This window comes from Mobula birostris, chromosome 7 (assembly GCF_030028105.1).
Source record: "Mobula birostris isolate sMobBir1 chromosome 7, sMobBir1.hap1, whole genome shotgun sequence".
Lineage (NCBI taxonomy): Eukaryota > Metazoa > Chordata > Chondrichthyes > Myliobatiformes > Myliobatidae > Mobula > Mobula birostris.
The window spans coordinates 55414801-55433384 of record NC_092376.1 but is presented as its reverse complement, the minus strand read 5'-3'; the positions used below and the strand labels follow the sequence as shown (position 1 = coordinate 55433384).

The window sequence follows — 18584 nt, the reverse complement described above, 5'->3', positions numbered from 1 at the left end:
CAAATTTCAAAACCTTTATTTATTTACAACCAAACAGAATTGGAATATTAACTACTCCAAAAAATCAGGTACAGAAAATTCAAGCACTAACTTTCCATTATTTACCTTGTAAAAGGCATGGCAGGGACTTGTTCACAATAGATTATATTAGACAAGACATTAATTGGATTAAGTACTTAAAATTGTCACATCAAATAGTGACTCAAACAATAGGAGTTTAATATAGTATATTAAACGCTTATATCAACAAACCTACACAGCAATCTTTTGATTGTGGACTTGTGTTCAAGTCTAGGCAAAACTTACAAAAACGTGCCTTTGGTTGTACAAGTCCCATAAAATTTACTTTTAGCAATTGTGTGTGTGTATGTATGATCACCATCTGCCACTAACCTGCCAATATCACTCAAAGAGGCAGCACAAATGTGAAATAATTTTAAAAAATCACATTAATACTTTCAAAATACAGTTAAGGCACATTATTTGGGGCACTATGGATTGAAAACAAGTCTCAGTCAACCTACACTCAAATCATTCATCTTACCAACATAGACCCCTTCAACTTAGACACCAACATATCATACCCAAGTATAAATGTCAAACAATCAATTGTAACATTACCCCGCATCCAATTCAAGACAGCAATTTCACGTGTAGTGTAAATATTAATGTTTATATATTGCCATAAATCTTTCATGCCAGTAGTCGCTCTCAAAGTATTCACCACTTTGAAGTGATTAAGAAAGCCATTTTTTCCACAATATAGTATAGCTCTGATAATCCACCATCTAATTGTTCAGAAATCCTGATGGTTTGGCTTAATATTCACTTAATAGTCCAAAGCACAAACAGCAGAAAGACTGTGCAGCCAGAGTTGGGGTCTAGTGTTTACTGTACATCTTTTATTGTCTAAAATTCACTAAGTTTGACAGAAAATTGATTACTCTATGATGAAACATGTAAAGTGAAAATAAAAGTAACGACCAATAATCCAGAAGCTGCTGCTGCTGCCAACACTACTAAAATCCTGAGGCATTAGTGTTTCAGTTTTACTGTACTTATCTTATCCAGAAATCTGCAGTGATAAATTTCAGCTTCTGCGCTTCTACTGAACATGCCAAAACATGAATAAACCTTGCTTTGACAAGTGTTAGATAAACAAAACAATGAGCAATATAGTCTTCCCTCATACATTGAAACAATTTCTAACTGAGCATACGAAGGAGAATGATTGAAACACAGTGTAAAAAGAAAATATTCAGACTCAATCCTTTCAAGATATTTTGGCCAAGAGTTTCTGAATGATTAAAATAGCATTCTGGTATGTCCAATAGATAGGCTACAAACTTTTAACACAAGGATATACAGCTTCCATGTCACAATAATCTGAACCATGAAAACTACAGCTGTCTTAGTTATTACTTTGGGGAATATACTTTGAGATTTGAAAAAATTTAGGCTGAAGTTCTTGGAAAACAACAGTTTGACCTGTATTTCATACAAATTGTGGGGGATATCAAATGTATCCAATGGATAGTGCCATTTTATAAATTACCATCTGATTAGAAAGTTAGCATAGATTAACAAAGAGCAAGTCATACTATCTAACCTGGAGGAATTTTTGATTTTAGCTGACTACAGCATGTGTTTATAGATATGATTTCCAAATACCTAAAAAGAACTTAAACCACAAATATACAAGATTGCAAGGATTCTGTGCATCATTGGCCAATAGGGATAAAAGATGGCAGAAATAAAGAGAACATTCTACAATGGTCTGGATGAAACTAGTGTTTCAAAGGACTTGCACAAAGTATTTTTCTTTCTCTTTGGAAGCTGGTCAAAAGGGAAAGGAAGTGAGAGATAAACAACTAAGTTTTGATATAATATTAAGTTTGGAGGGACCGTTAGTTGTATAAATGGGAGACAGAGGTTACAAGTGAAATATAAACAAGATAGGAGTTTAATACAGTGAGCTTAATCACTTTGGACCTGAAAGGCATTCTGACAATGACCAGATCTCATGATGGGAATTTGAATTAGGTGACTTTAAGCATGTTTTAATAAATCCAGTTTCTCTAAGGATTGAAGCTCTGTTCGACCATTTTTCTGACAGTTAGAACTAGAATAAACAGATTTGGTTTCAGGAAGATGAAAGACACCCAGGTAGATCAGTCCCTGCACTCCAAGCTACTGTGAACATTAAACCAATTAAGAAAGTGGAGGATCCCATGAAAAGTTGCCTTCATCATCTGTTTGGTTGTAAATTTGAGACCAGGCCATCTCTTCCCAGTTTTATTTACTGGTTGAAAAAAAAATAGAAGAATGACAACAATCACCAATGAGTTTTTAAATTTTCATTTAAATTGGGAACTACTTAGGCAAAAGTAAATTGACATTTCCAATTTTAACAACTTTAAGACGATATAAACATCTCACAAAACAAGACATACAAATAACAATTTTTTGTAATTCTACATGTAAAAAATAGCTTAAATATGATATCCCACCAACATATTTTAAATCAACACTTAAAATACATACGTACGTATATTCACACACTTCTCCCTCCAAGCACATATACCATGTAGCAGTGATTGAGACAACTACTTTCTTTTTAAACTCTTATATAACAAATAGATCTTACAAAAAGAAATATATTCCCTAATTTTAGAACATTTTTACAACTCTTAAAAATGAACAAGCAAAAGTTTGTGAATGAGGAACCACTTAGATGTCAAGATCAACTACTGATTGCACCTAACCACACTGTTAGATTGATTGAAAATCATTGCACATGATCATGGTAAAAATAAAGCAGTACCTCTTGTTTTAGGTAAGCCTACTTCAAACAGGTTTTTTTAAAATGCAAAATCCTTCACATCAATGAAAAAAATAGTTCAAAGACAAACAAAATAAACTAAGTACACATAAAGCTACCCAAGAATGCAATGCCACTTTAAATAAAATAGATTAAAAAGTGCAAGGCAAGATCTGAATTTTCTTCTTTTTTTTGTAGGCACATCCATCTGTAGAAGCAAGCTCAAACTACAAATTAGAGTTCAATTTTAATTATTTTTCAAAGGTTCTTTAATAACTAATTTTTCATTCTATTCCCTGGGGTGTTGATGGCTTAATCTCCTCCAGTCCATTAGGCATGTCTCACTCTGGCTTTCTTTGTTTTAGCAGGTTTCGGTTTTGGGATATATTGATTATTTGCCTGATATTCTAGTTCTTTACGGAAGTAGTCAATTGTTTTGTTTAGGCCTTCTTCCAGGGGAACCTATGTAGAGAAAGTGGGAAATAAGTAAAAATATTGTTACTTCTTTACGTCTTGTAATGAAACCACAGAAAATGTAAAATGTGTAGTATTAAACCCCACGCATCTCTTGCGTTTTATCACATTAATATAGGAATGCTTTATAGACAAATGCTGCATCCCCTCATTGAAACTAAAGGTACAATTTTTTAAAATATCAGGGAACTGCTTATGCCCAAATGCATATCTTTGTTTGAAGGTACACTCGCACTACTGTTAGAGAAGGAGTTTCAGGCTTTTGATCTCACAAAGATGAAGGAGAGGAAATACACCTCTAAGTCAGTATGGTGTACGATGTTGTGTTAGAAAACCTGCAGGCAGAGGTCTTCCGACGCACCCACTATCACTTTTGGTGGCAGAGGCTGTGGATGTAAGTGGTGCAGTCAAGGTAATCTGGGTAAGTAACCACAGTCTATTTTATAGATGAATCAGAATTATTGTCATTGACTTAGATGACATGAAATTTGTTGTTCTACAGCAGTAGTACAGGGAACAAACAATAAATTACTATAAATTATAAAAATAAAGCAAAAAGAAAGAAATAACAAGACAGTGCACAGAGACCATTCAGAATTCAGAATCCAAAAGGAAGGAAGCTATTTCTGAATGAATTGAGTGTGTGTCTTCAGGTTCCTGTACTTCCTACCCAATGGAGGCAACAAGAAGGTGACACATCTTGGACGGTAAGGGTCACCCAGCAGCTGTTGTATACCAGTGGAGCAGACAATAAATACTTAGTTTCTTAGATGGGGCATGAACCAAACAGACTGCCCGTCCTGGATGTTGTATTTCTTGAGAGTTTGGTACAGTACACATCTAGGCAATTAGAGGATTCCATCACACTTCTGATTTGTCTCCCTTAAATATTGGGAAGTGCTTGGGGGTCAGGTGGGCCACATTCCTCAGGAAATCCAGCTCTAACCTGTTCTGGTAACCAAGATAAAACCATAAGACCATAAGACAAAGGAGCAGAAGTCGGCCATTTGGCCCATCAAGTGTGCTCCGCCATTTTATCATGAGCTGATCCATTCTCACATCTAGTCCCACTCCCCCGCCTTCTCACCATAACCTTTAACGCCCTGGCTACTCAGATACCTATCAATCTCTGCCTTAAATACACCCAATGACTTGGCCTCCACTGCTGCCCGTGGCAACAAATTCCATAGATTCACCACCCTCTGACTAAAAAAATTTCTTTGCATTTCTGCTCTGAATGGGCGCCCTTCAATTCTTAAGTCATGCCCTCTCGTACTAGACTCCTCCATCATGGGAAACAACTTTTGCCACATCCACTCTGTCCATGCCTTTCAACATTCGAAATGTTTCTATGAGGTCTCCCCTCATTCTTCTAAACTCCAAGGAATACAGTCCAAGAGCGGACAAACGTTCCTCATATGTTAACCCTCTCATTCCCGGAATCATTCTAGTGAATCTTCTCTGTACCCTCTCCAACGTAGCACATCCTTTCTTAAATAAGGAGACCAAAACTGCCCACAGTACTCCAAGTGAGGTCTCACCAGCGCCTTATAGAGCCTCAACATCACATCCCTGCTCCCTGACCTTAAGACGTAGGAGCAGAATTAAGCCATTTGGCCCATCGAGTCTGCTCTACCATTCAATCATGGCTGATCATTTTTTCCCTCCTCAATCCCATTCCCTGGCCTCCTCCCCCTAACCTTTGATGCTGTGTCCAATCAAGAACATACCAATCTCTGCCTTAAATACACCCAATGACCTGGCCACACAGCTGCCTGGGGTAACAAATTCCACAAATTCACCACCCTTTGGCTTTACCACCCTCTGCACCTGTTTTAAATGAATACCCCCCTATCTTAAGGCTGTGCCTTCTTGTCCTAGCCTCCCCCATCATGGGGAAACATCCTTTCCACATCTACACTGTCTAGGCCTTTCAACATTCGAAAGGTTTCAATGAGATTCTCCCTTCATCCTTCTGAATTCCAGCAAGTACAGACCCAGAGCGATCAACCGTTCCTCGTATGATAACCTTTTCATTCCCTGAATCATCCTTGTGAACCCTCTCCAATGCCAGCACATCTTTTCTCAGATGAGGAGCCCAAAACTGTTCACAATACTCAAGGTGAGGCCTCACCAGTGCTTGTAAAGCCTCAGCATCACATCCTTACTCTTGTATTCTAGACCTCATGAAATGAATGGTAACATTGAATTTGCCTTCCTCACCACCAACTCAACCTGTAAGTTAACCTTTAGGGTGTCCGGCACAACGGCTCCCAAATCCCTTTGCATCTCAGATTTTTGGATTTTCACCTCATTTAGAAAATAGTCTGCACATTTATTTCTACTACCGAAGTAGACCATGCATCTTCCAACATTGTATTTCACTTGCCACTTTCTTGCCCATTCTCGTAATCCGTCTAAGTCTTTCTGCAGCCTGCCTGTTTCCTCAACACTACCTGGCCCTCCAACAATCTTCATATCATCAGCAAACTTAGTTACAAAGCCATCTATTTCATCATCTAAATCATTGACATGCAGCATAAAAAGCAGTCCCAACACTGACCCCTGCGGAACACCAACAGTCACTGGCAGCCAACCAGCCAAGGATCCTTTTATTCCCACTTGCTGCCTCCTACTAATCATCCAATGCTCCAACCATGTTAGTAACTTTCCTTTAATACCATGAGCTCTTAACTTGGTAAGCAGCCTCATGCGTGGCACCTTGACAAAGGCCTTCAGAAAGTCCAAATATACAACATTCCCTGCATCCCCTTTATCTAGCCTACTAGTAATCTCAACAAATTCAACAAGTTCATCAGGCAAGATTTTTCCTTAAGGAAACCATGCTGACTTTGTCCTATCTTGTCCTGTCTCATCAAGTACATAGAACATAGAAAACCTACAGCACAATACAGGCCCTTCAGCTCACAATGCTGTGCCGAACATGCCCTTACTTTAGAAATTACCTAGGGTAACCCATAGCCCTCTATTTTCCTAAGCTCCACGTACCTATCCAGGAGTCTCTTAAAAAACCCTATCGTATCCACTTCCACCACTGTCGCTGGCAGCCCATTCCACACACTCACCACTCTCTGCGTAAAAAAAAACTTACCCCTATCATCTCCTCTGTACCTACTTCCAAGCACCTTAAAACTGTGCCCTCTCGTGTTAGCCATTTCAGCCCTGGGAAAAAGCCTCTGACTATCCATGCCTCTCATCATCTTAAACACCTCTATCAGGTCACCTCTCATCCTCCGTCGCTCCAAGGAGAAAAGGCAGAGTTCACTCAACCTATTCTCATAAGGCATGCTCCCCAGTCTAGGCAACATCCTTGTAAATCTCCTCTGCACCCTTTCTATAGTTTCCACATCCTTCCTATAGTGAGGTGACCAGAACTGAGCACAGTACTCCAAGTGGGGTCTGACCAGGGTCCTATATAGTTGTAACATTACTTCTCAGCTCTTAAACTCAGTCCCACGGTTGATGAAGGCCAATGCACCATATGCCTTCTTAACCACAGAGTCAAGCTGCACAGCAGCTTTAAGTCTCTGATGGACTCAGACCCCAAGATCCCTCTGATCCTCCCCACTGCCTAGAGTCTTACCATTAATACTATATTCTGTCATCATATTTGACCTACCAAAATGAACCATCTCACACTTATCCAGGTCGAACTCCATCTGCCACTTCTCAGCCCAGTTTTGCATCCTATCAAGGTCCCGCTGTAACTTCTGACAGCCCTCCACACTATCCTCAACCTTTGTGTCATCAACAAATTTACTAATCCATCCCCCCACTTCTTCATCCAGGTCATTTATAAAAATCACGAAGAAGAGGGGTCCCAGAACAGATCCCTGAGGCACACCACTGGTCACCAACTTCCATGCAGAATATGACCCGTCTACAACCACTCTTTGCCTTCTGTGGGCAAGCCAATTCTGGATCCATAAAGCAAGGTCGCCTTGGATCCCATGCCTCCTTATTTTCTCAATAAGCCTTGCATGGGGTACCTTATCAAATGCCTTGCTGAAATCCATATACACTACATCTACTGCTCTACCTTCATCAACTTGTTTAGTCACATCTTCAAAAAATTCAATCAGGCTCATAAGGTACGACCTGCCTTTGACAAAGCCATGCTGACTATTCCTAATCATATTATGCCTCTCTAAATGTTCATAAATCCTGCCTCTCAGGATCTTTTTCATCAACTTGCCAACCACTGAAGTAAGACTCACTGGTTTATAATTTCCTGGGCTATCTCTACTCCCTTTCTTGAATAAGGGAACAACACCTGCAACCCTCCAATCCTCTGGAACCTCTTCCGTCCCCATTGATGATGCAAAGACCATTGCTAGAGGCTCAGCAATCTCCTCCCTTGCCTCCCACAGTAGCCTGGGGTGCACCTCGTCCGGTCCCTGAGACTTATCCAACTTGATGCTTTCCAGACGCTCCAGCACAACCTCTTTCTTAATATCTATATGCTCAAGCTTTTCAATCCGCTGGAAGTCATCCCAACAATTGCCAAGATCCTTTTCCATAGTGAATACTGAAGCAAAGTATTCATTAAGCACCTCTGCTATCTCTCCCAGTTCCATACACACTTTTCCATAACATCATCCTTAACAACTGACTGCAACATCTTCCCAACCACTGAGGTCAGGCTAACTGGTCTATTATTTCCTTTCTGCTGCTTTCCTCCTTTCTTAAAGAGTGAAGTGATATTTGCAATTTTCCAGTCCTTGGGCACCATGCTGGAGTCCAATGATTTTTGAAAGATCATTTTTAATGTCTCCACAGTTTCTAACGCTACCTCTTTCAGAACCCTAGGATGCAGTTCATCTGGTCTGGGTGACTTACGTACCCTTAGGTCTTTCAGCCTTTGAGCACCTTCTCCTTTGTAATAGTAACTGCACTCACTTCTCTTCCTTCACAAACTACAACATCTGGCACACTGTTAGTGTCTTCCACAGTGAAGACTGATGCAAAATAATCATTTAGTTCATCTGCCATCTCCTTGCCCCCCAGCCTCATTTTCTAGCTTGTCCCATATCCACTCTCATCTCTTTTTTTTTTACCTACTTGAAAAAGCTTTTACTATCTGCTTTGACATTGTTTACTAGCTTGCTTTCATGTTTCATCTTTTCCCTCCTAATGATTCTTTCAGTTGCTAAGTTTTTAAAAGCTTCCCAATCCTATATCTTCCTGCTGATTTTTGTTTTGCTGTATGCATTGTCTTTTGTTTTTTACATTAGTTTTGACTTCCCTTGTCAGCCACGATTGTACTGTTTTGCCATTTGAGTATTTCTTTGTTTGCGAACTACATCTTTCGCAGAAACTCACACCATTGCTGCTCTGCTGTCAACCCTGCCAGCAGCTCCTTCCACCTTACTTTGGCCAACTTCTCTCTCATACCACTGTAATTTCCTTTACTCCACTAAAATACTACTATGTCAGACTTTACTTCCTCCCTATCAAATTTCAAGTTGAACTCAATCATATTGTGATCACTGGCTCCTAAGGGCTCTTTTACCTTAAGCTCCCTAATCGCCTTCGGTTCATTATGTAACAACTAAGCTAGTATAGCTGAAGCCCTAGTAGGTTCAATGACAAACTGCTCTAAAAAGCCACTTGTCGGCATTCAACAAACTCACTCTCTTGGGATCCATTACCAATCTGATTTTTCCCATTGACTTGCATGTTAAAATCTCCCACGACTATCATAATGTTGCCCTTTTGACATGCCTTTTCTATTTCCTATTGTAATCCGTGGTTCATATCCCAGCTAGTGTTGGGAGGCCAGTATATAACTGCCATCAGGGTCCTTGTACTCTCGCAGTTTCTTAACTCAACCCACAAGGATTCAACATCTTCTGATCCTATGTCACATCTTTCTACTGATTTGATGCCATTCTTTACCAGCAGAGCCACGCCACTCCCTATGCCTACCTTCCTATCTCTCCAATACGTGTAACCTTGGACATTCGGCTCCCAACCTCAACTATCCTTCCGTCGTGATTCAGTGATGGCCACAACATCATACCTGACAATCTGTAATAATGCAAGAAGATCATCCACCTTATTTCTTATATTCCAAAATTAATATACAACACATTGAGTGCTGTGTTTGCTACTCTTTTGATTTTGCATCCCTAATGCACTGATATTCACCCTGCTGGCTACAATTTTATCCTATCATCTGCCTGCCCTTCCTGACGGTCTGACTGCATGCCATTTTTGTGTTTTTACCATCCATCCTATCCCATCCTGAGTCCTTTCATTCCAGTTCCCACCCCTGTGCCAAATTAGTTTAAACCCTCCCCGAGAGACCTAACAAACCTGCCTGTGAAAATATTCCTCCCCCCGCCCCCCAGGTCCAATAAGGTGTAATTACTCAATGGTAACCTGATTAATGATGGTATGCACTTGGCGTTAGTAACAATGCCACTGCAAGTTAAAGGTAAAGGTTAGACACTCCCCCTAGTGATGATTATTGGCTTACATTGTTGTGGGACTTTATTACTTGCCACTTATTAATGCATGCTGAATGTTAGCACAGTTCCACCAAGAGATCTTCATGCCATATTCAAGTCAATCATTGTGGCAGTGATTCTCACTTCACCTCTGAAACACAAGCTCATTGTACTAAGGGTGCAATGAAACCTGGAGCCAAGTAATCCGAGCAGAATGCAAACCAGGATCAGGTAGGTGCATTGGACACAGAACAGTACAGGCCCACTATGTTGTGCTGACATTTTAACCGACTCCAAGCTCAATCAAAACCTTCATTTTTCTCTTATTCAGTGCCTATCTAGAGTCTCTTAAATGCTCCTAATGTATATGCTTCTACCAACCCTGGCAGTGCATTCCATGCACTTACCGCTCTCTGTGCAAAAAAAAACCTATTTCTAATAAACCCCTATAGGTTGCTCTAATCACCTTAACACTTAACAGTACACCCTCTTGCATTAGCTGCTGCCCTTCTGGGAAGGCAGTATCAAGTTTCCTCTCATTCTACTTAACTCCAAAGAGAAAAGTCCTAGGTCACTCAACCTTTTTCCTATTAGACACTTCCTCTAATCCAGATGTCCTGGTAAATCTCCACTACACCCTCTCTATACCTTCCACATCCTTCCTATAATGATGCAACCACAACTGAACACAAGTGTTGCCTAACAATATTATAGAACTGGATGGTACCACATGGCTCTAGAAATCAATCTTCCAGCTAATGAAGCCAACAGACCATATGCTTTCTTAACCACTCTATCAACTTGCATGACAACTTCAAGGGATCAATGAACGTGGACCCCAAGGTCACTCTATTCCACCACACTGCTAAGAATTCTGCCTTTAACCTTGTACTCTTCCTTCATGTCCAACTTTCAGAGTGTACCATGTCACATTTTTCCAGACTGAACTCCATCTGCCACTTCTCAGCCCAGCTCTGCATCCTATCGATGTCCATTTGTAACCAAGGACAACCTTCTACACTATCTACAACACCATCAAACTTTGTGCCATCTGCAAACTTACTAATCCACACTTCCACTTCCTTCTCTAAGTCATTATAGAAGTCACAAAGAGCTGTGGTCCCAGAATAGATCCCGGAGGAACACTAGTCCCAATGCTTGTAAATCCTGTCTTTAGAATCCTCCCCAAGTTTGCCTATCACTTTGTAGATTCACTGGTCTACAATTCCCAGGATAATCCTTATTCCTTTACTTGAACAATTGAATAATTTTTGCCATTCTCTGATCTTCTGGTACTAGTCATGGCCAGTGAGGACGCAAAGATCATTACCAATGTTGCAGCAATGTCTTCTCTTGCTTCCCAGAGTACCCTTGGGTATATCCCATCCGGTCATAGGGACTTATCTACCCTAAAGCTTTTCAAAATTTCCAGTGCATCCTCTTTCTTAACATTAACTTGTTTAGATTTAGATTAGATTAGATTCAACTTTGTCATTGTGCCGAGTACAGATATAAGCCATTGAAATGCAGTTAGCATCTGACCAGAAATGCAAAGAATAGTGTTATTTACAAAATAACTGCGAATAAAAAGTAAGTGTTACAGCACACAAATATAAAAGTACTGAGACAGTAAAATATGGGTGCAATACTGCTTAGCGCTGTGATATGAGGTTCAGCAGGGTCACAGCCTCAGGGAAGAAGCTCTTCCTGTGCCTGCTGGTGCAGGAGCGGAGGCTCCTGTAGCACCTACCGGATGGGAGGAGAGTAAAAAGTCCATGGTTAGGGTGAGATGCATCCATGATAATGCTTTTCGCCCTGCCCAGGCAGCGTTTATGGTAGCTGTTCTCAATGGTGGGCAATTGGGTGCCGATAATCCGCTGGGCAGTTTTCACCACACACTGGAGTGCTTTGCGGTCCGATACGGGACAATTGCCATACCACACTGAGATGCAGTTGGTGAGTATGTTCTCAATGGTACAGCGGTAAAAGTCCATCAGTATCCTGGGACAGAGGTGAGCTTTCTTGATGCTCCGCAGGAAATAAAGGCACTGTTGCGCCTTTTTGATCAGGATGGAGGAGTTCAGGGACCAGGTGAGATCCTCAGAAATGTGGACACCAAGGAATTTGAAGCTTGATACACACTCCACTACAGCTCCGTTGATGTAGATGGGGATGTGAGTGTGGTTCTAGCACATTAAGACTTTTCTATACTGTCCACATGTTCATTAAGGTGCCTCTCAGTGATGAATACTGAAAAATTAATTAAGGATCCCCTTTACCTCCTCCAATTCAAGGCACACACTTCTTTCTTCATTCCTGATCAGTCCCTACCTTCAGTTTAGTTATCCTCCTGTTCTCCACACACGTGTAAAACACCTTGGCGTTTTCCTTAATCCTACTCACCAAGGCCTCCTCATGTCCGCTTCTATCTCTCCTCAGTCCCTCCTTAAGCTCCTTCTCATAATGCTGTAACTCTCAGAGCCCTGTGTGATCTTTGCTTCATAAGAAGTATGCTTATTTCTCCTTAGTGCCAATCAACGTTCTACCACTTTTGTCAACCATGGTTCCCACACTCTACCATCATTTCCCTGCCTCAAAGGGACAAATGAATCCAGGACTCCATGCAAGTGCTCCCTAAATAACCTCTACAGTTCTAGTTGTGGTCATCTCTGAAATGTTCACCCACTGAGATCTCTCACATGACCAGGCTCATTGATTAGTACTAGATCCATATGCCCTCTCCTCTAGTCAGCCTGTTCATCTATTGTGTCAGGAATCCTTCCTGGACACACCTAACAGATTCTCCCCCACCTAAGCCTTTTGCATGAAGGAGATCCTCTCAACTTCAGGTGTAACCCGTCCTTTGTGTGAATGTCATACCTTCCCCAGAAGAGATCCTAATGATCCACAAATCTGAAACAGTATCCCCTGCACCAATTCCTCAGACATACATTCATCTACCATATTCTATTTTCACCTTCACTGGCACATGGCATAAGTAGCAATCTAGAGATTTCTCCCTGAAGTCCTGCTTTTTAGCTTCCTTCTTAGTACCCTTCTAAAAAATTTATTTAGAGATACAGCACAGTAAAAGGTCCTTCTGGCCCAACAAGCCTATGTAACCCATACACTTTTTGGAATGTGGGAGGAAACCAAAGCACCTAGAGAAACCAACTCATGGGAAGAATGTACAAACTCCTTACATGGACAGCAGCAGAACTGAACCTGGGTCGCTGCCACTGTAAGAGCATTACGCTAATCACTATGGTACCACGCCAGCCTGAATTTGCTCTTCAGGACTTCGTCCTTTTTCCTACCTATATCATTGGTAACACTACGTACCACAACTTAGGCTGCTCAACTTTCCCCTTAAGAATACCACGGAATCGATCCGAGACATTCCTGTCCCTGGCACCTGGGAGACATCATACCATCTGGGAGTCTCTTTCACGTCCAAAGAATCTCCTGTCTGTTACCCAACCTATGGAATCCCTCATCACCACTGCTTTCCCCTTCTTCTTTCCCTTCTGAGCCACAATGAGAGATTTAGGCCAAAGACCTGGTCACAACGGCTGTCCGCTGGTAGTCCCTTCAACAGTATCCAAAGCACTACAGTCGTCCCTCGGTATCCGCAGGGGATTGGTTCCAGGACCACCGTGGACATCAAAACCTGTGGATGCTCAAGTCCCTTATATAAAATGGCATAGTATTTGCATATAACCTACACACATCCTCCCGTATACTTTAAATCATCTCTAGATTACTTATAATACCTAATACAATGGAGATGCTATGTAAATAGTTGTTATACTGTATTGTTTAGAGAATAATGACAAGAAATAAAGTCTGTACATGCTCAGTACAGACGCAACCACCGTAGCTCTTCTGGGAACGCTGATGCTGCCTCGGCATCAGCTGATGCCGATTCTCCCGTGATCTTTTAAGTTCTTGAGCTGTAGCGCTTTACATAGCTAGCCAGCCATCCCTTACTAACCTTAAACTACTTCCTCTCGCTCACAGTACAAGTAGCGAACGAACGAGATGCGAGGCGAACAATGCTCAAGGAACGAGTGCTGGACAGAGACTGAGGATCTGTGAAATGGCGGGAGGCTACAGCGGGGTATGCCTACATATCAGTTCATTCGCGTTGATTCAGCGTAGTGCTCGGTGCGTGGCAAATTCAAGTTTCGCTTTTTGGAATGTTTTGGAATTTTTTTCCAAATAGTTTCGATCCACGGTTAGTTGAATTCATAGATGAGAAACCCGCAGATATGGAGGGCCGACTGTATATTTGTTATTGAGGGGAACTTCTACAGGGGTAGTTCTGCACTCTCTACCTATTCTCTTTCCCTCTGCTGATAGTCATCCAGTTGTTACCTGCCTCCTGTGACTTGGGTGTGACTGCCTTGCTGTAGTTCCTGCCTATCAACTCCTCATTCTCCTGAATGATCCGTAGATCATCTAGCTCTAACTCCAGTTCCCTAACGCTGTTTGTAAAGGGGTGCAGCCACATGCACTTCTCACAGGTGTAGTCATCAGGGACACTGGTGATCTCTCTGACCTTCCACATCATGCAAGAGGAGCATAACACTGCTCTACCTATGCAATAATAAAGAAAGACAAAAGAAATTTAACAGAAATCCTCACCCTAGTTTATACCTCTACAGCCAATGTCCCAGTTCCTCACTCTAATCCTCTCCGCTCACACAATGGCCCCTCCATTTAAACCTAACCTCTTTTTATTATCCTTTGCTAATTGACTAATTACCCATTCAAATTACAACAGAATCCCAACAGGTATCGCTTTCTATGTCTCCTGTTCTTGCAAAAAGCAACAGCTCCTGCTACCTGAAACCCGCAAATGGCGAACAGTGGCACTTTTGAAACTACTGTTAAAAACAGCTTTAATCATTTTTACTATAACAGAGTAAACCAATCTGGTGCTAAATAGGTAGCTTGGATTGCAATTTTCTACATTGCCATGCAAAGGCCAGCATTATGTTGTACAGTAGATGCAGCTAGCTCTGGTTTTCCAGTACAACAGTTGAACTGCTCTAATCCTATTGCCTATGCCATATTCAGTGTTACCAAACATCATTTTTCAGATATCATGTATTAATGAGATATATGCAGTAAATGGGTGGGGTTTCAGAAGTGTTGCAATATAGGTGAAGCTTGGGGTGTGAGTTCATAGCTCTCTGAAAACAGCATTCCATATACTTGCCTTCACTGGCCAAAGCATTTTGTTAAAAAAAAAGACTTGGGTGGCATTTTGCAGCTGCACAAAACAATAGCCAGGCTACACAGAGAATATTGTATACAGTTCTGGTCACTACACTACAGGAAGGATGAGGTAATATTAGAAAAAATGCAAAGGAGATTCACGATATTGCCTAGAATTGAGGGTCTTGTAAGGATAGACTGTAGTAATTAGGCAAGTAATTTGTAGATCATGCATGCCTTGTGCTGTTTACATGGGTTTTCTATGTGCACCAAAGCAAATGACTCCTCCTCTACTCTGAATGATAGCGGTTTAGGGATTTTCGGAGTCAGTGAAGAAACTACATTTCAAGGAGGATTTCTGAACAAAGCACTTCTCACCTCTGGTCCTTGTGCTTCTGCAAATGAAGTGTGGCAGTTGTGACTGGGGGCCCAGTGTCCTCATCCCCTTCCTAACTCTTATTTTTACTTATTTAGAAATACAGCACAGAAAATGCCCTTTCAGTTCTTTGACCACACTGCTCAGCAACGCCAATTTAACCCAAACCTCTTCATGGGACAATTTACAATGACCAATTAACCTACCTGGTACGTTTTTGGACTGTGAGCAGGAACTGGAAGACCTGGTGAAAATCCACGCATTCCACAGGGAGAAGGTACAGAAACTCCTTACAGTGGACTCTAGGATTGAACTCCAAACTTCCACGTCCCAGCTGTACATAGCATCACATTAACCACTACGCTAACTGTGGTGCCCATGATTCTTGCTGTGAGAGGGACCTTTCTTTCCGGGTATACATCTACTTTTTGTGATTGAGCTTGGAATCACTTTAAGGAGGCTAAGGTTGGGCATGTGAACAATATGGCCTGCCTATAGAAGCCAACTGACTGTAATAAGGATGAATTTGATAAAGCCCTATACAAGAGATTAGTGTGCAAAATTAAAGTACATGGGATCAGAAGTTATCTGCTTGCATGAACTGAAATTTGTTCCACATAATATAAATTAATGGGCCTTTTACACAATGGCAGGCAATGATTGTGGGTTAAATCCCTGAAATTCATTTTATATACAGTATATACTAATAATATATGTAATATTATATATAACATTATTAATACAGTATATAAAGGAAACAAAGCTAACATAATTAAATTTGCCGACAACATGAAACTGAATTGCAAGCAGGATAGAAACAGACTTTAAGATAATTTAGAAAAAATTGAAGAAATGTAGGTAGATGTGAAGACATCCATTAATTACAAGAAAACAGAAAGGCAAATAACTTAAATGGTAACAGATTTAAATACTGATGTACAAAAGGGACCTAAGCATTCCTGCCACCAACAAGCAGTAAAGAAGGGAAACTTATTGTGATAGATTTTTTTTAGTGCAGAAGCAAGGATGTCTTATTACAGTAATTCACAGCCCTGTTGACAGCACATCTGGAGAACAGTGTGGCTTTGGCCTCCTTACCCAAGGAAGGATAATCTGGCTACAAAATGATTGCACCTTTCCCAATTTGCACCTGCCAATTACTCCTGCTTAACTTCTGTGGACCACATCTCAAGAAACTGATTGTAGAATTTAAGTTCAGCATTGACTGTCATTTAGCACATTTCTAGATAAAAATAATAGTGTCATGGCAAATCCAGCCAACTAGATGTAAACCAGCAAAAATGATTTAGAACACTTAGGAAAAAAAGTTCTCAATAATATGATTTCAATTCAGAATCAGATTTAATATCACCAGCATAATGTCATAAAATTTGTTAACTTAGCAGCAGCAGCAAAATGTAAAACACGATATTGAAAAAATAAATAAGTCAATTACTGTAAATGTATATATATTAAATAGATAAATTAAAAAGTGGAAAAAAAGAAATTATTATTTTAAGAAAGTGAGGTAGCATTCATGGGTTCAATATCCATTTAAGAATCGATGGCAGAAGAGAAGAAGCTGTTCCTGAATCGCTGGGTGTGTGCCTTCAGGTTTCTGTACCTCCTTCATGATTACACACTTTCAATTACATGATTTGTCATGTAAATAGAGGAATCAATATATCCTTACCACAGGCTCCCATCCCAGCAATAATTTAGCTTTTCTGATATCTGGATTTCTTCGTTGGGGATCATCTTGTGCTTCTGGAAGTGACAAAATTTCACTTCTGCTCCCTGCTGGAGAGAAAAAAATAATACACCTCAACTCCAACATAACGCTATTAAGTTTGAACTAAAAAGAAAGACTGAATAACCAAGTGGCTTACTTTTTCTGGTACAATGAGGATGAGTTAAAGCTGTGAAAATGGCTTTAACTTGCATCTCCAAATATTTCATATCACATTTACAGAAAGCACTGAAAATAACTGCACTCTTGCATTCGTAACCTGAAGTACCATGGTAATCAAAACTGATGTAAATCAAACATAACTAGTTCCACAAGGGTCTCATTTAGGGCCAAGACTTTGGCAAGCAGGATTAAATTAAGGAGAATCCTAAAAATCGATAAGTACTATCTTGCTGCTTATGGAAAGAGTTCCTTCAGGGGCCAAAAAGGAAATCCATGTGAGGAGCCACTAGATAAGAGTAGGATTCCAAGTGAATACATCTCATTCTCCATAGACAATACCAATAAGGAAGATGGGGAATATGGGGAGGGATACATTAATATTCTGGAATATATCTGTGCCAGGAAGGAGAAAGTGTTCGAGACACTTGGCATTGATTAACATGGATAAATCCCTAGCGCCTACTGGAAGCTATCCCAGAATACTATGACAAACAGAGCATATTGCTAGGGCTCTTCATTAGCTACAGGTGAGTTACCAGATTAGGAGATAGGGTCAGAGTCATAGAAAAGTACAGAACAGAAACAGGCCCTTTGGCCCATCTAGTCCATGCTGAACCATTTAACCTGCACCCGGACCATAGCCCTGCCATCCATGTACCTATCCAAACTTCTCTTAAACGTTGAAATCAACCTCACTTGCATTGGCAGCTAGTTCCATCCTTTCATGACCCTCTGAGTGAAAATGTCTCCCCTTACATTCCCCTTAAATTTCTCACCTTGACCTCTAGTTGCAGGTCCACGCAACCTCAGAGGGAAAAAACTGCCTGTATTTACCCTATTAATACCCCTGAATTTTATATACCTCTATCAAATCTCCCCTCAATCTTCCATGTTCCAAGGAATAAAGCCTTAACCTATTCAATCTTTCTTTGTAACCCAGGTCCTCCAGACCCAACAACATCCTTGCAAATTTTCTCTGTGCTCTTTCAGAATCAGAATCAGGTTTACTATCACCGGCATGTGTCATGAAATTTGTTAACCTAGCAGCAGTTCAATGCAGTACATAATACAGAAGAAAAAATAAAATAATAATAATAAATAAGTAAATCAATTACAGTATACATTTAGGAATCAGATGGCAGAAGGGAAGAAGCTGTTCCTGAATCACTGAGTGTGTGCCTTCAGGCTTCTGTACCTCCTACCCAATGGTAACAGTGAGAAAAGAGCATGCCCTGGGTATTGGAGGTCGTTAATAATGGACGCTGCCTTTCTGAGACACCGCTCCTTGAAGATATCCTGGGTACT

The 18584-nt window shown here is 40.7% G+C and overlaps 1 protein-coding gene across 5 annotated transcripts in view; it reads right to left on the bottom strand.

The window, feature by feature from the left end:
• Positions 1-18584, bottom strand: part of uxs1 (UDP-glucuronate decarboxylase 1) — a 107119-nt gene continuing 88535 nt past the window's right edge. For 4 of the 5 annotated variants that reach the window (XM_072263199.1, XM_072263202.1, XM_072263203.1 and 1 more), the window contains 2 exons: positions 17061-17167; positions 1-3283 (listed from right to left, as the gene is read on the bottom strand). In XM_072263199.1, coding sequence (XP_072119300.1) covers positions 3152-3283; positions 17061-17167 — 239 coding nt within the window. In that variant the 3' untranslated portion in view covers positions 1-3151. The remainder of the gene's footprint in view (positions 3284-17060; positions 17168-18584) is intronic. The other variant, XM_072263200.1, reaches the window with a different exon arrangement.